We start from the raw sequence: 23956 nt of genomic DNA, 5'->3' as shown, positions 1-23956 counted from the left end.
ATATGGAGTCACACTCAAAAAAGTGGAAAACCACACTACAGGCTGATCCAACTTTGATGTAATGTCCTTAAAACAAGTCAAAATGAGGCTCAGTAGTGTGTGTGGCCTCCACGTGCCCGTATGACCTCCCTACAGTGCCTGGGCATGCTCCTGATGAGGTGGCGGACCGAGACACTATGTCCCAGATTACTGACTCACCGCCAAAATGGTCATGATAGAGGATGTTGCAGGCAGCAGAACGTTCTCCACAGAGTCTCCAGACTGTCACGTCTGTCACATGTGCTCAGTGTGAACCTGCTTTCATTTGTGAAGAGCACAGTGCGCCAGTGGTGAATTTGCCAATCTTGGTGTTCTCTGGCGAATGCCAAACGTCCTGCACGGTGTTGGGCTATAAGCACAACAACCACATGTGGACGTCAGGCCCTCATACCACCCTCATGGAGTCTGCTTATGACTGAGTGGACATATGCACATTTGTGGCCTGCTGGAGGTCATTTTTCAGGGCTCTGGCAGTGCTCCTCCTTGCACAGTGTTGGAGGTAGCGGGTTGCTGCCCTCCTCCATGTCTCCAGATGTGCTGGCCTGGTAGCGTCTCCATGCTCTGGACACTATGCTGAAAGACACAGCAAACCATCTTGCCACAGCTCGAATTGATGTGCAATCCTGGATGAGCTGCACTACCTGAGTCACTTGTGTGTGTTGTAGACACAGTCTCATGCTGCTACTAGAGTGAAAGCACCGCCAGCATTCAAAAGTGACCAAAACATCAGCCAGGAAGCATAGGAACTGAGAAGTGGTCTGTGGTCACCACCTACAGAACCACTCCTTTATTGGTGGTGTCTTGCTAATTGCCTATAATTTCCACCTGTTGTCTGTTCCTGAGTGGACTGTGTGATTTGGCAGAAGTGTGATTGACTTGGAGTTACATTATGTTAAGTGTTCCCTTTATTTTTTTGAGCAGTGTATAAAGGTACAATAGGTCACGAAAAAACAAACTGACTCGTGTCGCTCAGTAAACGTATGTCAAAGTTATTACCACTTTAAGAGACATGTCAGATTAGAAAAATTGTGCCTAGTTATTAAAAAGGGGTACTCTGGTGGAAAAAAAACACAGTGCTCTATGCTGACACCTCTGTCCATTTTAGGAACTGTCCAGGGCAGGAGCAAATCCCTATAGCAAACCTCTCTGTAGCATACAGCAGCTGATAAGTACTGGAAGGATTAAGATTTTTAAATAGAAGTAATTTGCAAATTTGTTTAACTTTCTGGCTCAAGTTTATTTAAAAATTGTTTTCCACTGGAGTACCCCTTTAAAAAGGAAATTTGTCACCAGTGTCACCTGCACTAACCTGTCAGTACTGACATATAGTGCAGTTGACACTGATGACAACGGTACTCACCTTGTCCCTTTCCGTGGCGGGGATCTTTGTTAATCTCCTCCGTTCGCTCCGCTCCGGGCACCCGGCTTGGGGCACGGGCGGAGCTTACTGACATCATCGCTGCTGTTCTCTCACAGTGGGACCCAGCAGGGAGCAGCAGCGGTGATTTAACTAAGCTCCGCCCATGTCCCAAGCTGCTGCTGCTCTCTGCAGGGTCTCGCAGCAGTGATGTCAGTAAGCTCCGCCCGTGCCCCAAGCCGGCTGCCGAGACTGGAGCTAACGTAGGAAGTTACCGAAGCTCCCCGCCACAGAACGGGACAAGGTGAGTACCGTTGTCATCAGTGTCAACTGCACTATATGTCAGTACTGACAGGTTAGTGCAGGTGACACTGGTGACAGATTTCCTTTAAAAAGGTAAAAACAGGAGGCGTCCTTAAGGGGTTAAATACTGGGAAAATCTTACCTGCACTCGAATGCTGCTATCAACAGCTTTGAGAACTTTCACATTGTTAATTGGTTTTAGTTCAATAAGTAGAGCCAAATATCTGGAAACTAAATAAAATAGCAATTTTACAATGTAAAAAAACAAATGTGTAAAGTATCACTACTACATTTTTGCTTCTTGTTTTAATACAGTGATCAAAATAATGTATACACCTTAGAGTAGCTACACATTGACTTTAATAGGTAGGAAAATACACAGCAGCAAATACACAGCAGAATTACAGAACAAAAAGACGCAGCACAGCAAAATATAAGGAGAAAAAAAGATGGGCACTGCTAAATGAAAAGAGGTTGGGTGCAAACAGTGGACAAAATACAAAGGAGCCAAAAAAGAAAGAAAAGCTGGCCACTACAAAGAATGCGCACAAATAAGTTATGATAGAAATATACTAATTTTATTACATTTAGCTAGTACACAAACATTTAAAACCACTTAAAAATCAAAATACTTGAGGTGAAGGAATGTAATACTCAATACACCTGCCAATGTAATAAATATATAAAGCCAGATACATATAAATATACAAGCATGTGCTAAAGTTTAAGGAATAAAGATAATGCAAAACAGTGTGCACAGTGAAAGGATGTCAGAATAATGTGTGAATACTCTAATACGTTCATGTAAACAAATGACTGAAAAATGTGAGCAGCGAAAATGAAGAAAAAAATAAATAAAGAAAAAAAGAATCAATGCTGCATGTGCTACCTCACCAAAACCCAAGTATATGTCAAAAAGTAAGAGAATAACTATCTATGTAGCAGGGTACCCTCACCACCCTGGGGGACACAGCAGCTCCACATGTTCCGCTACCTAACACGGCAACTTCCTCAGGCAGCCACAGCAGTGTATTTAAAAGCAAGGGAAATATAAAAGAAAGACTTACACTACTCCTTCAGAGTCCACTTCTTGCTTTGGTTTAAAAACTGCAGTGCCAGTTTTTTGTTTTTGTTTTTCAAACTAGCAGGTTGAAATGCAGCCTTAGGATGGTTCAAACACAAGCTTTTTGTGAGAGTTTTTCATTCTTTTAATTATTAATTTTTTTTTTTAAGCCGAAAGCCAGAAATGGCTATGAAAAGAATAGGAAATATAAAGGAAGTGTAGTGTCCCAGAGCAGTAACATCTTTGCTACTTGATCTTTGTTTGGGTGGTTGGAGTTTCCCAGGGAGCCTGTCTCTGTTTTGGGTCCTGGTGTAGTTCCGACATAAAAATGGATTTTATACTATCTTTCACATTCAGGGCCACCCCTCCCCTTTCTTGCCTTCTCTGTCTCTTCTGTATAAAGAGCACTCTGATATGGTTATGTCCCAGTCAAAACTTTCATAAAATCATGTCTCAGTAACAGCCACTAAATCTTGGTACAAAAATTTCTTGGTACAAACGCTAGTCCCTCACAGGGATAGGTGTGACCCAGAGGATAACTTGTTCTTTAATCGAAAAGCTATAGGGCCCCTCAGAAATGTTATGTCTCTAAAGCACCATTTGACTTGTGGTACTATCACGGCAGCGGTATCCGATGAAAAATATTTCAGTTTTGTCTGGATCAGCAATGGTGTTATTTGGGGCCTATCCTCATTCACTGTATGAAAACAGGGCATGGAAATACAAACCGCTCAGTAAGAGAAGAGTGACCAGAAAACATTAACAGCTCCTGTGTCAGAGCCAGACTCAACTGACGGTTAGGATTTCATCCCTATCCCAGAGGAGTAGGGCAGCAACAAGGAGGACTTCCCTGATTGGCTGTGGTTATTCACCAGCTCTTACAGTTGAAAACAGTTAACCCTTGCTTGGCAATTAAATTGATAGTATGCTGAGAACATTGAAAAGCACAATATAATCTAACCTAATACAAGTTAGTGAGGTCAACATAAAGTTAGTTTGGCTTATGTTGCAGTTTGGTAATCAGACAGTAACTTGTGTAGGGGGGATATATAGACCACCTGGCCAAGTAAAAGGGGTTATCCACCATAAAGGTGATTTTAGTACGTTCCTGGCAGACAGTAATACACATGCTTAGGAAGGATCTGCGCTTGTCTTGGGACCAAATGGCTATGTTGTGACATTACCTTAACACTGTGGCTAGCTTTTTGTGAACTGGCATTTCCTGTTTGACTTTTCTTGACTACAAATCCCACAATTCCTTCTTCCTCCCTCCCACACATCAGCCACCCCACCCATTGAAACATAAAATGAGCTGCATCCATTCAAATCAGTGTGGTTTTCAAATCAGGGTGCCTACAGCTGTTGCATTAGTTGCAGATTCTCTCTCTCCCACCAAGCGATCCCTCCACCCATTGAAGCAGACAGGCTTCCTGTCATCAGTTGACTAGTGAGTCAGGTCTCGGCCACATTGCAAGCTGGGAAAATTTTTGTATGCTGTTAAAAATAAATATAAGAGTGAAAAATCACAGAAGAATTATGAGAAAACCGTCACACACAGGTACAGACACTATATTATGAACTACACTAACTTTACAGCCCCTGTAGCATAGTCAAAAAAAATCCTGGAATACCCCTTTAAAGAAATAACTTCTCCTTTCATTGTCATTTTAGCTATCATTATGGGAGACTTCAATCTTCCGGATATAAACTGGAAAACCAAAATAGCTAGTTCTGCCAGGAGTACAAGTGAGGATTTGGTATATGATGTTACTGTAGGCGAAAGCTTGGGATTTAGTGATCACCAGTCAGTGTGGTTTAATGTAAGAACAGTGAAAGAGTCACACCACACAAAAACAAAGTTTTAGATTTTAGAAAAAAAAGACTTTTCTAAAATGAGATTAGTCCTAAATGAGTCCCTATCAGACTGGAATGGATTACATTGAGACCAGCAGAAATGGAACCACTTAAAAGATGCATTATTGAAGGTAACAGATAATTGCATTAGACTTGTCAGTAAAAGCAGAAAAAGGAAGCGACCAATGTGGTACTCCGCAGAAGTGGCCAAAATCACAAAAAGCTAGCATTTAGTAATTATATAATAAAAAAAAAAAAAAAAAAAGAGCGATGAAGATAGGGAAATCTTCAAGATTGGGCAGAAAGAGGTAAAGCAAGTTAGAAGAACTTCTAAAGCACAGGCAGAAGAAAAACTAGCTCAGACTGTGAAAAAAGGGGATAATACATTCTTCAGATATATAAATGAAAAAAGGAAATTAAAACAAGGAATAGCTAAATTAAAAACAAAGGAAGGAAGGAGGGTATGTAGAAGAGAATAAAGGACTAGCGGACTGCCTTAATGAGAACTTCTGTTCAGTTTTTACAGAAGAAAAAGAAGGAAAAGGACCTCAATAAGTTTGATGAATCGTTTGATGCATGCGTCCTTAGGCTAAGTTTTCACTTTTTTTTTCTGGCAGTTTTTGGAATACTGCCACTGCAGTTTTTGAGCCAAAGCCAGAAATGTATTAAAAAGGAATAGGACATATAAAGGAAGGACTTCCACTTCTCCTCCCTTATGGATCCACTTCTGACTTGGGCTCAAAAACTACAGTGGCAGTTTTCCAAAAACTGCCAAAAAAAACAAACAGAGGAAGAGGTTCTACGTTTGCTGTCTAAGGTTAAGACAAATGAGTCACAGGGGCCTGATGGGATACACCCAAAATTATTAAAAAAGAGCTTAGTGGTGAACTAGCAAAATCATTAACATATTTATTTAACCTATCACTTGTAACAGGAGTCGTCCCGGAAGATTGGAAATTAGCAAATGTCGTGCCCATTGGCAAGAAAGGTAGTAGGGAGGAATCAAGCAACTATAGGCCAGTAGGTCCGACATCAATAGTGGGGAAATTAATGGAAACCCCAATCCCATGGATTGTAAGATTAAAAACAACATGGGTTTACTTCAGGGAGATCAAGTCAAACAAATCCTATTGACTTTTCAAACAAATCTTATTGATTTTTTTTGATTGGGTGACTAAAATAATAGATGGCGGAGGGTCAGTAGGCATCGCATATCTAGATTTTAGTAAGGCTTTTGACACTGTCCCACATAGAAGACTTATCAATAAAGTACAGTCATTGAGCTTGGACTCCCATATTGTTGAGTGGATTAGGCAGTAGCTGAGTGACAGACAGAGGGTTGTAACCAGCAATAGATATAAATCACACTTGACAGTCAAATTAATTTTCTTAATGTTTTTTCTTTAGTATTCAATTTTCATAGTACAAATATCGATCAGCAGATGATCAATTTCAAAATTCTTAAATAGATACAAAAGCTTTTCACCCAAAGTCCTCACTAAATACACCCGACAGTCCTTGTTCAGCCAAACCAGATGAGCTTCACCCCTTTCACGGGCATCCTGGAGCTGATCTTCCTTCCTCTCACGAAGGAGTAGACAGGTGAGTAGTTGCCAGACACTTCCGACATTTCGGACGACACGCCCCCTTTCTCCAGTGACCCTATCGTGCACCCACCACCATTTACATAGTATTTCACATCCAGCGCGAACTCCGTTCTTTAACAAGAGATTTCATATTAAAATAGAAGCATAGGACGCTTCATAATAAAATCAAACATTCTATGATAATTCGCAGCAGCAATACTAAGATGTTATATCACAAGAATAACAACCAGAGGACAGTTTATAAGAGCCAGGAGAATCTGTAGTAAGGAGGATGATTATGTTAAAAATAAAGAAATGCTAATCCAGAAATTCGTTGAACGAGCGTACGAAGAAGAGATGGTCAGGAAAGTGGGTGATGAGGTACAAAAAATCCCAAGAGAAAAATTGAGACAAAAAAATAAAATAAAAATAGAATGAACTATAAAAAACAGAAGAAAATCTTTCCTTTATATCCACTTATGATTGTCATGTTGAGTTAATTAAGAGAACTTTGAATAAATACTGGGGGATATTGCGAGCTGACCCCAAATATGGTAAGATCTTTGGGAGACCACCTAGATTCATTTATAAAAAAAAAAAAAAAAAAAAGGGAAAATCACTAGCTTTCTTTGGTTCGAGCTGATATGAAAGATAAGAAAAAAATCCAAACAATTGTTTTGAATACTGAAAAGAAAGGGACCGTTCCATGTTTGGGGTGTCAGAATTGCAACAGTATCATCAAAAGTTTTCATATTCCGGATTGCGCAACGATGTTGGCTAATCCGGCACTTCACATTTCTCATTGTTTGGCCTACAGACACACGGCCACACGAGCATTTGAGCATGTAGACAACATGTTTCGAATTGCAATTGTACAAACCCCTGAGGGGAATTTTAGTACCCCTCAGTGGATGATAAATGCAATCTGTTTTGATAATACTATTGCAATTCTGACACTCTAAACCTGGAACGGTACCTTTCTTTTCAGTGTTCAAAAACAATGGTTTAGATTTTTTCTTATTTTTCATATCAGCTCGAACATAAAAAAAATAGCTGATTTTTTTTTTTTTTTTTTTTTTTTTTAACAAGTGAATCTAGGTGGTCTCCCAAAGATCTTACCATATTTGGGGTCAGCTCACAATGAGGGACATTTATCAATGTTTGCTTATGTATTCTTTTTTTTAGTAATTTTTTCCTTACTTTTTTTTTGCTTATGTGCGACGTATTTATCAACTGCTTTCAGCCTGTTGATAATTTTCTTTCACGTAAGCAATTTTTCCTTTTTTACTTTGGTAGTAGCTTTTTCTGCTCCATGTTTGAGCTGGAGTAAATTTAGTCAATTTTTAACGCTGTTGCGACTTTTTTTAGCGCAGTTGCGACTGTCGCAGTTAATAAATACCTGACTACCCGTAGTCCATTTTAAAATTATTACTACATAGTAAATTTTAGGAAAACTTGCTTTTCTCGCTTTCCAGTCAAAATGTCGCACGAAAAATCGTGTAGTCGCAGTTGCGACAATTTTGCGACAATTATAGTAAAGAAAACCTGACTAAACCCGTTGATAAATGTCCATAAATATCCCCCAGTGTTTATTCAAAGTTCTCTTAATTAACTCAGCATGACAATCATAAGTGGATATAAAAAGGAAAGATTTTCTTCTCTTTTATTGTTAATTCTATTCTTTTTTTGTCTCAATTTTTCTCCTGGGATTTTTTGTACCTCATTACTCACTTTCCTGACAATCTCTTCTTCGTACGCTCGTTCAACAAATTTCTGGATTAGCATTTCTTTATTTTTAACATAATCATCCCCCTTACTACAGATTCTCCTGGCTCTTGTAAACTGTCCTCTGGTTGTTATTCTGGTGATATAACATCTTAGTATTGCTGCTGTGAATTATCATAGAATGTTTGATTTTTTTATGAAGCGTCCTATGCTTCTATTTTAATATGAAATCTCTTGTTACACAACTGAGTTTGCGCGAGATGTGAAATACTATGTAAATGGTGGTGGGTGCACAATAGGGTCACTTGAGAAAGGGGGAGTGTCCTCTGAAACGTTGGACGTGTCCAGCAACTACTCACCTATCTACCCCTACGTGAGAAGAAGGAAGGAAGGTCAGCTCCAGGATGCCCGTGAAAGGGTGAAGCTTATCCGGTTTGGCTGAACAAGGACTGTCGGGCGTATGCTTGGATGTACAGGGAGAGGTATAAACAGTAGAAAGAGAGAAGTGCTCACGTTGCTGTACAGAACACTGGTGAGGCCTCACTTACTGGAGACCGTATTTCTCCAGAAGGATAGAGATACTCTAGAGAGGGAGAGTTCAGAGAAGAGCTACTAAACTAGTACATGGATTGCTGGATAAAAAAACTTTCCAGGAAAGGTTAAAGGACCTTAAGCCCCTTAAAGGGGAACTCCAGTGGAAGCAAGTAGAAAACAAATGTTTTCAAATCAACTGGTGCCTGAAAGTTAAACAGATTTGTAAATTACTTCTATTAAAAATAAATAAATTAAAATTAAAATTAAAAGGATCCTTCCAGTACTTCAGCTGCTGTATAAAACAGACATTTGTGAATTTATTTTCTGTCTGACAACAGTGCTCTCTGCTGACACCTCTGTCCGTGTCAGGAACTGTCCAGATTAGAATCATATCCCCATAGAAAACCTATCTTGCTCTGGACAGTTCCTGACACGGACAGAGGTGTCAGTAGAGAACACTGTTGTCAGGATGGAAAGAACTTCACAAATTTCTCTGTAGTATACAGCAGCTGATAAGTACTAAAAGGGTTACGATTTTTAAATAGAAGTGATTTACAAATTTGTTTAACTTTCTTGCACAAGTTGATTTGAAAAAGTAATTTTTTTCCACTTGAGTTCCCCTTTAACGACCACGGAAGTATATTTAAGTCCTGTGGCCGGCTCCTGATCTGGGAAGCGTGTTCAGAAGCTGAGCACGCTTCGTATCTGCGGTGTCCTGGTTGCTATCAGCAACTAGGACCCCGGCTAATACTGGACATCGCCGATCGAGCTGATGTCTAGTATTAACCCTTAAGTTAACCGCGGCATCTAAAACGGGAGAATACATTGCAGTTTAGCTCAGCGGGGAGCTGAGAGGACAGCGGAAGGTGACTTACCTTCTGCGGCTGTCCAGGCTTGACCAATCAAGCGCAGAAAACACTGATCAATGCATTCCTATGGCAATGCATTGAACAGTGCCTGCAATCAGTATATGCAATGTTACAGCCCCTAGGAGGGGGCTAGAACACTACATATAAAAAAAGTGAAAAAATAAAGTGTTAATAAATGTCATTTAACCCCTTCCCTAATAAAAATCTGAATCGCCCCCCTTTTCCCATAAAAAATAAATAGATAAATAAATAAGTGTGTAAATAAAGAATAAGAACAAACCTATGTGGTATCGCTGCGTGGGTAAATGTTTGAACCATACAAATATATTGTTAATTAAACTGCACGATCAATAGTGTACGCGCAAAAATATTCCAAAGTCCAAAATAGCTTTTTTGTCACTTTTTATACCATAAACAAATGAATAAAAAGTGATCAAAAAGTCTGATCAAAACAAAAAATAGAACCGATAAAAACTTCAGATTAAGGCACAACGGCCCTGTTCGTGGAAAAATAAAAGTTATAGGGGTCAGAAGATGACAATTTTAAACTTATTAATTTTCGTGCACGTAGTTTTTTATCGGTACCATTTTTGTTTTGATGGGACTTTTTTATTGCTTTTTATAAAATCTTTTATGGTATATTAACCTCTTAAGGACTTAGCCCTTTTTCACCTTAAGGACTCATAAAATGTCATGTATAAAAGACTGAAAAGATAACCCAAACATCTTGAATGCTAAAAAATATGTTGGGATTTGATGCGCAGGATTTGTAACTGCGGACTAGAAGCTGTGCTCAGTCATTTAGTTTACATTGAAATCTGCAGCAGAAAATCCTGCGCATCAAATCTGCACAGAATACTGTACGTGTGAATAGACCATTAATGTTTAAAAGATAAATGACCTGATTGTACTTCTTTCAATGTAACTACTGTGTAACAGTCAAGAATGTATACTTCCATGCATTAATGGTGATTGCTTTTAGTGTGCAAGTATAAAGCTCTATGAGCTGTTATTAAACACAAGAGACATAAAGAAAGAAAGTCAGTTTCATTGCGAGGTCAGATAATGCATTCACAATCGATATACTATTACGTGTTTCACCAAGATTATTTTTTATTTGGTATTTTTACTTTATTTCACACATTCTTGTCGATAATACATCTTTTTGTACGCATTCCTGTACATGTGTAAATGTCAACTACAAAATTAAAGATTTTGATTTATAGTCTGAAGCATCCACTGGTTGGAAAGGTTCTCTCAATGGCAAGCCACTAGATTGTGTTTAGATTTGTGTTTACTGCGACCACCTATTAAAGGGATACTCCACTAGAATTTTTTTCTTTTTTTATATCAACTGGTGCCAGAAAGTTTAAACAGATTTGTAAATTTTATAAAAATAAAAAAAAATCTTAATCGTTCAAGTACTTCCTTTCTGTCTGACCACAGTGCTCTCTGAAACCTGCTGAAACCTCTGTCCATTTTAGGAACGGTCAGGAGTGGGAGAGGTTTTCTATGGGGATTTGCTCCTACTCTGTGGAGTTCCTAACATGGACAGAGGTGTCAGCAGAGAGCACTGGTCAGGCAGAAAGGAAATTCAAAAAGAAAAGAACTTCCTGTGGATCATACAGCAGCTGATAAGTACTGGAAGGATTAAGATTTGTATTTTTTAATAGAAGTAATTTACAAATCTGTTTAACTTTCTGGCACCAGTTGATTAAAAAAAAAAAAAAAAAAAGCCTTGCGATTTGCGCCGATTCGGGTCTATGGTGACCCGATGACCCGGAATAGAAGGGGGATCGCGGGTGTCCAAGACACACCACGATCCCCCTGAAGCGATAGGAGTGAGGTGGCAGGGGTGCCACCCCTCCTATCCCTGCTATTGGTCATCAAGACGCGATGACCAATGGCAGATCAGGGGCAGGGGGCTTTACTTTCGGTTTCCCCGTTCTGCCCACCCACAATAGGCGGGGCAGAACGGGGAAACGACACAGGACCGGCGCCGAAGTCCACTCACCCATCGGCGATGGCAGCGGGCGACGATCTACGGAAGAAGAGGACGGTGACGCAGCTCCCTGGATCCTACGGAAGCCGGTGAGTTGCTTAGCAACATCTGGAGGGCTACAGTCTGAGACCACTATAGAGTGGTCTCTAAACTGTAGCCCTCCAGATGTTGCAAAACTACAACTCCCAGAATGCGCAGAGAGCTATTTAGGCATGCTGGGATTTGTAGTTTTGCAACAGCTGGAGAGCTACAGTTTGAGACCACTGCACAATGATCTCTATACTGTCGCTCTCCAGATCTTGCAAAACTACAACTCCCAGCATGCCCACATAGCATTTTGCTGTCTGAGCATGCTGGGATTTGTAGTTTTGCAACATCTGGAGGTCCACAGTTCGGAGATCACTGTACAGTGGTCTCTAAACTATAGCTCTCCAGATGTTGCAAAACTGCAAATCCCAGCATACCGAAACAGCAAAAAGCTGTCTCGGCATGCTGGGAGTTGTAGTTGTGTACCTCCAGCTGTTGCATAACTACATCCCCCAGCATGCCCTTCGACGATCAGTACATGCTGGGAGTTGTAGTTTTTCAAAAGCTGGAGGCACACTGGTTGGAAAATACTGAGTTAGGTAACTGAAGGTTTTCCAACCAGTGTGCCTCCAGCTGTTGCAAAAGTACAACTCCCAGCATGCACGGTCAGTCAGTACATGCTGGGTGTTGTAATTTTGAAACAGCTGGAGGTTTGTCCCCCCATGTGAATGTACAAGGTACATTCACACAGGCAGGTTTACAGTTAGTTTTCTGCTTCAAGTTTGGGCTGCGGCAAATTTGTCGCTGCAGCACAGACTCCTAGCGGTAAACTCACTGTAAACGCCCACCAGTGTGAACGTACCCTAAAAACACTACACTAACACATAATAAAGGGTAAAACACTACATATACACCCCCATACACTGCCCCCCCCCCCAATAAAAATGAAAAACGTATCGTACAGCAGTGTTTCCAAAATGGAGCCTCCAGCTGTTGCAAATCACCATTTCTAGACAGCCACTGACTGTCCAGGCATGCTGGGAGTTTAGCAACAGCTGGAGGCACCCTGTTTGGGAATCACTGGTGTAGAATACCCCTATGCAATCCCTATGAAGTCCTCAAATGCGCATGGCGCTCTCTCACTTCAGAGCCCTGTCTTATTTTAAGGAAACAGTTTAGGGTCACATATGGGGTATTTCCGTACTCGGGAGAAATTGCACTACAAATTTGGGGGGCTTTTTTTCCCTTTTACCCCTTATGAAAAGGAAAAGTTGGGGTCTACACCAGCCTGTTAGTTTAAAAAAAAAAAAAAATAATACACTAACATGCTGGTGTTGCCCCATACTTTTTATTTTCACAAGCGGTAAAAGCAAAAAAAGACCCCCAAAATTTGTAACGCAATTTCTCCTGAGTACGGAAATACCCCATATGTGGGCGCAAAATGTTGTGCGGACGCACAACAAGGCTCAGGAGTGAGAGCGCACTATGTACATTTGAGGCCTAAATTGGTGATTTGCACAGGGGTGGCTGATTTTACAGCGGTTCTGCCATAAACACAAAAAAATAAATACCCACATGTGACCCCATTTTGGAAACTACACCCCTCACGGAACGTAACAAGGGGTATAGTGCGCCTTAACACCCCACAGGTGTTTGACAAAATAGTTGGATGGGAAAATGAGAAAAAAAAAATTTGCTAAAATGCTGGTGTTACCCTAAATTTTTCATTTTCACAAGGGAAAATAGGAAAAAAGCCCCCCAAAATTTGTAACCCCATTTCTTCTGAGTAAGAACATACCCCATATGTGGATGTAAAGTGCTCTGCGGGTGCACTACAATGCTCAGAAGAGAAGGAGCACCATTGGGATTTTGAAGAGAAAATTTGTACGGAATTGAAGGCCACGTGTGTTTACAAAGCCCCCATAGCGCCAGAACAATGGACCCCCCCCCACATGTGACCCCATTTTGGAAAATACACCCCTCACGTAATGTAATAAGGGGTACAGTGAGCATTTACGCCTCACAGGTGTCTGACAGATTTTTGGAACAGTGATCCGTGAAAATTAAAAATTTAATTTTTCATTTGCACAGCCCACTGTTCCAAAGATCTGTCAAATGCCAGTGGGGTGTAAATACTCACTGCACCACTTATTAAATTCTGTGAGGGGTGTAGTTTCCAAAATGGGGTCACATGTGGGGGGGGGGGGTCGACTGTTCTGGCACCACAGGGGGCTTTGTAAACGCACATGGCCCCCCAACTTCCATTCCAAACAAATTCTCTTTCAAAAAGTTCAATGGCGCTCCTTCTCTTCTGAGTATTGTAGTGCGCCAGCAGAGCCCTTGACGTCCACACATGGGGTATTTCCATACTCAGAAGAAATGGGGTTACAAATTTTGGTGGTCATTTTCTCCTATTACCCCTTGTAAAAATGTAAAATTTGGGGAAAACACAGCATTTTTGTGAAAAAATATTTTTTTTCATTTACACATCCAACTTTCACAAAAAGTCGTGAAATACCTGTGAGGTGTTAAGGCTCACCGTACCCCTTGTTACGTTCCTTGAGGGGTGTAGTTTCCAAAATAGTATGCCATGTGTTTTTTTTTTGCTGTTCTGGCACCCTAGGTGCTTCCTAAATGCGACATGCCCCCCAAATACCATTTCAGCAAAATTTGCTTTCCAAAAGCTAAATGTGACTCCTTCTCTTCTGAGCATTGTAGTTCGCTCGCAGAGCATTTTACGTCCTAACATGGGGTATTTATATACTCAGAAGAGATGGGGTTACAAATTTTGGGGGGCATTTCCTCCCATTACCCTTTGTAAAAATGATAAATTTGGGGGAAAAAACTGCACTGCAAAAACTGCAAAAATTGTTTTTTCATTTACACATCCGACTAACGAAAAGTCGTCAAACACCTGTGGGGTGTTAAGGCTCACTGGACCCCTTGTTAAGTGCCTTGAGGGGTGTAGTTTCCAAAATGGTATGCCATGTGGGGTTTTTCTGCTGTTCTGGCACCATAGGGGCTTCCTAAATGTGACATGCTCCCCAAAAACCATTTCAGCAAAATTCCCTCTCCAAAATCCCATTGTCGCTCCTTCCCTTTTGAGCCCTCTAGTGCACCCGCCGAACACTTGACATACACATATGAGGTATTTCCTTATTCGAGAGAAATTGGGTTACAAATTTTGGAGGGATTTTTCATCTATTACCCCTTGTAAAAGTTCAAAAAACTGGGTCTACAAGAACATGCAAGTGTAAAAAAAAAAAATGAAGATTTTGAATTTTCTCTTTCACTTTGCTGCTATTCCTGTGAAACACCTATACGGTTAAACTTTCTGAATATCATTTTGAATACTTTGAGGGGTGCAGTTTTTATAATGGGGTAATTTATGGGGTATTTTTGATAAGAAAGCCCTTCAAATCCACTTAAAAACTGAAGTGGTCCCTGAAAAATTCCGATTTTGAAAATTTTGTGAAAAATTGCTGCTATACTTTGAAGCCCTCTGGTGTCTTCCAAAAGTAAAAACCTGTCAACGTTATATGCAAACATGAAGGAGACATATTGTATATGTGAATCAATATAACATTTGGAATATCCATTTTCCTTAAAAGCAGAGAGCTTCAAAGTCCTTAGCCAATCATAGATAATCTCACACACTGAACTGCTCTGGGCTGTGTGTAGCAGAGTGAGGGAGGAAGTTCCTGTATGGCTTCAGATTATGTCACACCTGCTGGGGGATGTCCGTTCCAAGTCTGTGAATCTGACTGAGTCGGAGCAGAAAATACAAAGCAATATCATAGTTGAAATACAGAAAATAAAAAATATATAAAGGCAGGGGGTGGTTTATCATGATGGGGCAGTGAACTGGGAGGATTATAAAATTTAACAAGATCATGACAGGTACTCTTTAATAAATTCAGCACATAATAAAGACCCTGTCAAAAAGAGAAGAGTCAGCATAAGTCATGTACATCTCTAACAAGTGCTTGTGTTTTAGTTTAGTAGAATTTAATAGTCATTTATTTGTATAATTTTTTTTCAATGTAAAAATACAGCTGTTAAACTTTACATTACTAAAGGATTAAATGCAGAGATTTAAATTTCTCCAGTACAGGCCATGATTTGATTTTTTTCTCCCAAAAAAACATCCTGCACCTTGCTTATTCCACATCTAATCAATTTTTCAGATCTCCCTACTTTATAAATCTCTTGATGATATTTATTATTTCATATAGGAAAAAAGGTGTCAAACAAATCCCCCACACAAATCTTTCTAAGCTATTTCAGACCAATGGAAGATTCAGCGATTATTGCTTGTCTGGTTGACCTGCTTTTAACACCTCACCTCTATTAAATGCTCCTCATTCTCTGTTACTCTCTCCAATAAATATCCAAAAAGATCTAACATTATCCATTCTTAAAATGTAGAGATGCAGATTTGCACTAATTAATGGATGTGATGTCACTATTTAGGGGAGGGGTTAAAGGGGTTATCCACCATAAGGTGATTTTAGTATGTACCTGGCAGACAGTAATACACATGCTTAGGAAGGATCTGCACTTGTCTTGGGACTAAATGGCTATGTTGTGAGATTACCATAATACTGTGGCTAGCTTTTTGTCAACTGGCATTTCCTGTTTGACTTTTCTTTTTTTACTACAAATCCCACAATTCCATTTTCCTCCCTCCCACACATCAGCCACCCCACCCATTGAAACAAAAGACCTGTGGTTTTTCAATCAGGGTGCCTACAGCTGTTGCATTAGTTGCAGATTGATCTCTCTCTCCCACCAAGCGATCCCTCCACCCATTGAAGCAGACAGGCTCCCTGTCATCAGCTGACTAGTGAGTCAGGTCTCGGCCGCATTGCAAGCTGGGAAAAATCCGACACAACAGTCATTTTGTATGCTGTTAAACATAAAAAGTGGGGTGAAAAATCACAGAAGAATTGTGAGAAAACCGTCACACACAGGTACAGACACTATATTATGAACTACACTAACTTTACAGCCCCTGTAGCATAGTCAAATAAAAAAAATCCTGGAATACCCCTTTAAGCCCATATATACACTTTTTAAAATTACTCCTAAAACCATTACTGAATGAGGTACTGAATGAGCTGCTGAAGAAAAGACTTACAGAGGTCTTGAAACGCATCCAGCCTATACCTGAATTTATGTATAACCATATACTGTCTCTTTGATATTGGCTATATTGATTGTCAGAGCCCTGTCAAACAACTTCCTAAGTGGATATACTAGGACATCGCAACTACTCATCCCCGCTACAACACATAAGTCCACTTCACAAGAAGTTTCCATCAGGACAGCCACTGGCAGAACGATTTCCGCACGAATCTCCGTCCAGAGCGGCGGGCTGTCGGCTTACTACAGTACAATCCAGCGTGAGTTGCGCAGACAACTCTAGGACCCGTGACTTGCTATCTGCAGCACACCATTTGACTTTCATTATCTTGCTGTATATGCAGAGGGGAGAGTAGCCATTTCATTCTATTAAGGATCTATGTGCAATACTTTAGTATCTACAATGGCATCAGCACTACCATGGGATTACAATATGCATATGAGTGATTAACTACTATGGCGACTACAAATCCCATACTGCCTTATAAAGATAAACAAGGTGCATAATGCCTTTCTAATCATCTGTGAATATCACTATGCACTTTTGTTCACTAGCAGCAGTATTGCTATATATTTTTTATTACTAATTATTTTACTGTAAGTAGCCGGAGGGTGGTCACAAGTGCCCTGTGACATACCCAAGGGAATTTTACTATATCATTTTAGTATAATAAATATCTGGCTTTAACTTGAGAAGCAAATCTATTGTATTTTAAACTGTATCCCTCTCCTTTTTTACTTGTATGGTACATACCAATATTATTTTATTGAAAAAAAAAAATAAGAGATTATATATATATAAATATATATATATATATATATATATATATATATATATATATATATATATATATATATATATTATCCATGATCTTGAGCCCCAAATCCATAGATTTATTTCTATAGTTTCCTGACACCGTGGGTATATAGGTATAGTTGGGCGTCTCAGGTCTTTGTGGTGACTAGTCTGACAAGAGTCTCTCCGATTTTATCTATATTCTTCTTAAGAATCTGTGGAGCCCAGGAACATAAGTGTATATACAGGAAGGAGAGCCCACCCTGTCATTTTAACCTACAGAAGGCCTTATTCTGAATCTCTTTCTGCCCTAAATGAATGAATTCAGTATTGCAATAAAAGAGTCTGAACATCGCCTCTCCCAACACTACTGGCGTACCGGTAAACAAAACCTAGAAAGTATAAATGATATGGCGAGAAAGATCCTTTCAGCTCTTCATAAATATTATCCATTCCACACTGCAACTTTCCACTCGCATTCCGCTATAACCAATTTCGTATTGAAGGTGTTAGATTCTGAAATCCCCCCCCTCCCCCCAAGTTCTCAAACCACTCCCCTTGTCTTAACACACTTGAGTAACTCCCATACAGTTGTATTTTATCAACAATTATATATTATAATAATTATAATAATATTTTCTCCTCAGGATTTTCAAAAAACAGCAACATCTCGTCAGCATATAAAGAGATCTTGGCCTCTCTCCCCCAAGCTCCAAAACCCAATGGGGGACATTTATCAATGTTTGCTTATGTATTCCTTTTTTAGTTATTTTTTTCTTACAATTTTTTGCTTATGTGCGACTTATTTATCAACTGCTTTCAGCCGGTTGATAAATTTCTTTCATGTAAGCAATTTTTCTTTTTTTGCTTTGGTAGTGGCTTTTTCTGCTCCATGTCTGAGCTGGAGTAAATTTAGTAGGTTTTTTCATGTGATGCGACTTTTTTGCAACTTTCGCACTTGATAAATCTCTGACCACTGCAAGTGGTAAGCAAGATTTTAATTTTTTTGCTTAGGACACTGCACAATCAAAAAGTCGCAGAAAAAAAAAAAAAAAAAAAAAAAAGAGTAGTCGCACTTGCGACTTTTTTGCAAACAATTTTAAGCAAAAAATATCTGCTAAATACTTTGATAAATCTCCCCCAATATCCTTGGATCCTTCCAGATCCAGGCTGCCAAAGATTCCACTACCAGTGTAAAGAGCAGGGGAGAAGAGAGAGGACATACCTGCCTTTTACTTCTCAATAAAAATTATTTAGAATCCTCCCCATGAAATCAAGCCTGAAGCACAAGCGTTCTACATTATTCTAACCATTACAATATTTCCCTCTCTAAAACCCAAACTTACACTCCACCCTGTGAAACACCTTTACAGCATCTAAAGACTACCAATACTGGCTAAAGTGCTTTTGGCTAAAGACAGGGATGTATTTCTTAGGGAATCGAGAAAAAAAATATGTTGTTTTTCTGACTATGCACCCAAAATGCCAGGGCTTCTTTTGTTACAATAAAAAGAGACTGCAGTCTAAAGCAGTGATTCCCAACCAGGGTTCCCTGGAATCCTGAATGCATCCTGAATCACGGCAGCGCCGTGAGTGCATCACAGGCCGGGAAGGGGATATATGCAATGGTGATGGTGTGCCGAACCATCCTCTCAGCCCCAGGACCATCCTACCAGCCCCCTGCTGAAGGACATTGAAAAACTCAGCTTAATTAAGGTACTGCACGCTCTTCCCTCTGTCACCCCTATCCACCCCCTTTGTCACCCCTCTGTTACCCGCTTTCACCCTTGTCCACTTTCCTGTCATCCATGTCCATCAGTCACCCATGTTCACCACCCCCTCAGACCACCCCCAGTCTAGACATCACCAATTTCTAACCCCCACTATTCACCCCTGTCCACCCCTCTTTTACCACTTTGTCCCTCCTCCTGTCAACCCCTCTTTCACCCCCTACACCCCCCCCGCCCCCGTCACCCATGTACATTCCTCTATACCTGTTACCCATGTACACCCCTCTGTCACCCATGTAAACTCTTCTACATCCATCTGTCACCCATGTACATCCCTCTACACACCTGTCACCCATGTACACTATTCTACACCCCTCTGTTACCCCTTTACACCTATATGCTCCTGTACTCCTCTTCACTTGTAAAAGGGTAATCTGGAGGCTGATGCAGGAAAAGTGCAGAGCCTAATAGTTTTGTTTTGCAAGTTTAACACTGAAGAATTGTGGCTGGAAGAAATCATTATGATGACCCGGAGAAGAGAAGGGAATGACACAGATTTTAGAAGACGTCACTTTTGAGTTGCCATATAAAAGCAGGACTCTAATCTACATAGCTGACAGATAAATTGATGTTGTGCATTGCGGCTGTCTCCCCCCCCCCCCCCCCCCTTTTTTTTTTAGCTAGTCAAATTTGGTAGGGGGTACCCCGCGGAACCAAATTTTTCCGAGGGGTTCCCAGAGCGAAAAAAGGTTGCGAAACACTGGTCTAAAAGAATTAAGTATTCTTTACTTAAAATAAATAAAAAGATTGTTCTGGAGAGAGGGTCCAAAGAGTAGAGACCCACTGTGGCAAGATGGAGGTCACTTGAGGGGTTCCTCCCCTCTTTAAAAATTAGTCAGCTCAGCATGGAACGTTAGTGGCATGGGTGAAAAAATATTAATCATCACATAATTTTTGGATTAATTAAGGACTATCTGCCAGGTTTTATTTGTATTCTAGAATCCTATCTCACACAAGATACTTTGGGGATGTTCAGAAGCAGTGGTGGGCACATCAGTACCCCCTCTGTTTACTTATTCTATTCTAGAGTGGTGAGCGTATTAATCAACAAAGAAGTTAATTGGGAAATTAATAGATTTAGAGGGACAATATATCTTTTAATACAAAAGGTTAGGGAATGTGGCTTATAATTTGGCTTTTTTTTTAACCCATGATTTTCAGGCAGTTAAGTGGGTTTATTCGTAGGGAGGATGTCTGCCCTGCCTTATTCCAGATATATCCAGCTCTGGAAAAACTGGGTGAAACTCGCCACAATTGATGCCAGAAATGCATCAGTTGTGTATCATCCGGCGTCCATTTTTTGTGACCCATTGATGCATTCCCCTGTGAAGTGTTGGTCCGGCAAGTCCAATCATCCAGCATCCAAACAGACGCTGGATGATTGTGAACTGTCCCATTCAAATTAATGGGATCAGTTCTGCTATTAGTTTCCCTCTGGTTCACACTGCCGGACAACTGATATGTAATGTATGTGATATGTAAAGGAAGCCTTAGTAACTGTAGATTTGAATTAAGTAATGGAGAAGAGTAGGGATCGGATGTTTGATAGCGGTAAACTGTGCAACCCGGTGGTTACTACAAAAATATTTGTGTGGAATTAGGACTTATAAATGTATGGAGAGAAAGATTCCCTAATAGTTCTGTTTTCTCGTGCAGTAATAAATCATGTGAACTGGTTATTCATTGTATGAAGACTGCACAGAGATCAGGAAGCAGTTGGGATAGAGCACAGTGTGACCAATGGGAATCTGTCACGTGAATACAATTTGTATGCCTAAACACTTTATAATGAAACTGTTAACATTCTAAAGAGTATTGCTTCAATATTGTAATGTGGTTATTGGTTATGCACTTGTAAAAAATGTTAGAAGTGCTTCACAATAAAATTTGCACTACCAAAAATCAAAATGCAAATCAGATTTACGGTATGATGCAAGCAGTTTTTCCACATAGTAACTGGCTAAACAGCACAGTGGCTATATGTGAAGTCAGCCTTATAGAAACAGATTGCATTTGCTCATTTTTCACTTATTTTCCCCTTCAACTTACCTGGTGATGGAAGTCGGCTTTGTGATTCATATGTGGGATGGCAGTAACTTAAGCCTAAAACAAAATTGGAGAACAGAGTAAAAACAAAAAAATGAAAAAATAAAAAATAAAAAAAGTGAGTGATTCTCTTTTATCTGGACCTAATCGTCATACTAGAGTTGCTGTATCAATGAAACCCCGAACTTTCATTTGTCATATTGTTACAACGTAGGCATCTCATGGCTCGCAAACAACCTCAAGATTCAAATTAAAAAAAATATATATATATAAATAAATAAACACACAACTACATGAACTTACCAAGTAAAGTTTTTCCACTGTTGACAGAAGCACTTATAATATTAACTTCACTATCAAAAGAATATAACATCTGTAACAAAAACAAACAATTGAATAATTCATTTGAAAGTTGTTTTTTTCCCCAATTAGTAGTAAAAATATTTAGACTAGCAGATTGACACAATGGTTTAAAACTGCCTGTGGGATTCAGGTGAGAAACATAGAATGTGTCGGCAGATAAGAACCATTTGGCCCATCTAGTGTGCCCAATAATCTGAATCCTATCAATAGTCCCTGGCCCTATCTTATATGAAGGATAGCCTTATGCTTATCCCATGCATGCTTAAACTCCTTCACTGTATTTGCAGCGACCACTTCTGCAGGAAGGCTATTCCATGCATCTACTACTCTCTCAGTAAAGTAATACTTCCTGATATTACTTTTAAACCTTTGCCCCTCTAATTTAAAACTATTTCCTCTTGTGGTAGTTTTTCTTTTAACCCCTTAAGGACCGGAGGTTTTTCCGTTTTTGCATTTTCGTTTTTTGCTCCTTGCCTTTAAAAAATCATAACTCTTTCAAATTTACACCTAAAAATCCATATGATGGCTTATTTTTTGCGCCACCAATTCTACTTTGTAATGACGTCAGTCATTTTGCCCAAAAATCTATGGTGAAGCGGGAAAAAAAATCATTGTGCGACAAAATTGAAAAAAAAACGCTGTTTTGTAACTTTTGGGGGCTTCCGTCTCTACGTAGTACATTTTTCGGTAAAAATGACACCTGATATGTATTCTGTAGGTCCATACGATTAAAATGATACCCTACTTATATAGGTTTGATTTTGTCGGACTTCTGGAAAAAAATCATAACTACATGCAGGAAAATTAATACGTTTAAAATTGTCATCTTCTGACCCCTATAACTTTTTTATTTTTCCGTGTATGGGGCGGTATGAGGGCTCATTTTTTGCGCCGTGATCTGAAGTTTTTAACGGTACCATTTTTGCATTGACAGGACTTATTGATCACTTTTTATTCATTTTTAAATGATATAAAAAGTGACCAAAAATGCACTATTTTGGACTTTGGAATTTTTTTTGCGCGCACGCCATTGACCGAGCGGTTTAATTAATGATATATTTTTATAATTTGGACATTTCCGCACGCGGTGATACCACATATGTTTATTTTTATTTTTATTTACACTGTTTTTTTTTTTATCGGAAAAGGGGGGTGATTCAAACTTTTAATAGGGGAGGAGTTAAATGATCTTTATTCACTTTTTTTTTTCACTTTTTTTTTTAAGTGTTATAGGTCCCATAGGGACCTATAACACTGCACACACTGATCTTCTATGTTGATCACTGGTTTCTCATAAGAAACCAGTGATCAACGATTCTGCCGGATGACTGCTCATGCCTGGATCTCAGGCACTGAGCAGTCATTCGGCGATCGGACAGCGAGGAGGCAGGAAGGGGCCCTCCCGCTGTCCTGTCAGCTGTTCGGGATGCCGCGATTAGCCGCGGCTATCCCGAACAGCCCGACTGAGCTAGCCGGGAACTTTCACTTTTAGCCGCGCGGCTCAGCTTTGAGCGCGCGGCTAAAGGGTTAATATCGCGCGGCGCTGCGCGCTATTAGAGGCGGGTCCCGGCTTCACTATGACGCCGGGCCCGCCATGATATGACGCGGGGTTACTGTGTAACCCCGCGTTATATCGGAAGAGCAGGACTAAGGACGTACCGGTACGTCCTTGGTCCTTAAGGGGTTAAATATGTTCTCCTCCTTTACCGTGTTGATTCCCATTATGTATTTAAAAGTCTCTATCATATCCCCTCTGTCTTCTTTCTTCCAAGCTATACATGTTAAGGTTCTTTAATCTTTCCTGGTAAGTTTTATCCTGCAGTCCATGTACTAGTTTAGAGAGAGTTCAGACAAGAGCTACAAGAGTATCTACATCCTTTTGGAGATACGGCCTCCAGTACTGCGCACAATATTCCAAGTGAGGTCTCACGAGTGTTCTGTACAGCAGCATGAGCACTTTCTACTGCTTATACCTCTCCCTATACATCCAAGCATTCTGCTAGCGTTTCCTGCTGCTCTATTACATTGTCTTCCTACCTTTAAGTCTTCTGAAATAATTACTCCTAAATCCCTCTCCTCAGATACTGAGGTCAGGACTGTGTCAAATACTCTATATTCTGCCCGAGGGTTTTTACGCCCCAGATGCATTATCTTGCACTTATCCACATTAAATTTCAGTTGCCAGAGTTCTGACCATTCTTCTAGTTTGCCTAAATCCTTTATCCATTTGGCGTATCCCTCAAGGAACATCAACCCTGTTACATATCTTTGTGTCATCAGCAAAAAGACATACCTTACCTTCGAGACCATTTGCAATATCACTAAAGATATTAAACAAAATTGGTCCCAGTACAGATCCCTGAGGTACCCCACTGGTAGCAAGACCTTGCTCTGAATATTCTCCATTGACTACAACCCTCTGATGTCTGTCACTCAGCCACTGCCTAATCAACTCAA

The 23956-nt window shown here is 40.0% G+C and overlaps 1 protein-coding gene across 11 annotated transcripts in view; it reads right to left on the bottom strand.

The window, feature by feature from the left end:
- The window catches only part of GSAP (gamma-secretase activating protein), a 176192-nt gene that overhangs the window by 73255 nt on the left and 78981 nt on the right, over positions 1 to 23956 (bottom strand). For all 11 annotated transcript variants that reach the window (XR_008892615.1, XM_056573472.1, XM_056573473.1 and 8 more), the window contains 3 exons: positions 21440 to 21509; positions 21140 to 21193; positions 1842 to 1930 (listed from right to left, as the gene is read on the bottom strand). Coding sequence is in view for 10 of the 11 variants with exons in the window: in XM_056573472.1 (XP_056429447.1) it covers positions 1842 to 1930; positions 21140 to 21193; positions 21440 to 21509 (213 nt within the window). In the remaining variant the exon portion in view is untranslated. The remainder of the gene's footprint in view (positions 1 to 1841; positions 1931 to 21139; positions 21194 to 21439; positions 21510 to 23956) is intronic.

This window comes from Hyla sarda, chromosome 4 (genome assembly GCF_029499605.1).
Source record: "Hyla sarda isolate aHylSar1 chromosome 4, aHylSar1.hap1, whole genome shotgun sequence".
Lineage (NCBI taxonomy): Eukaryota > Metazoa > Chordata > Amphibia > Anura > Hylidae > Hyla > Hyla sarda.
The sequence above is the reverse complement of the archived record's forward strand: the minus strand, read 5'-3'. Positions and strand labels throughout refer to the sequence as shown.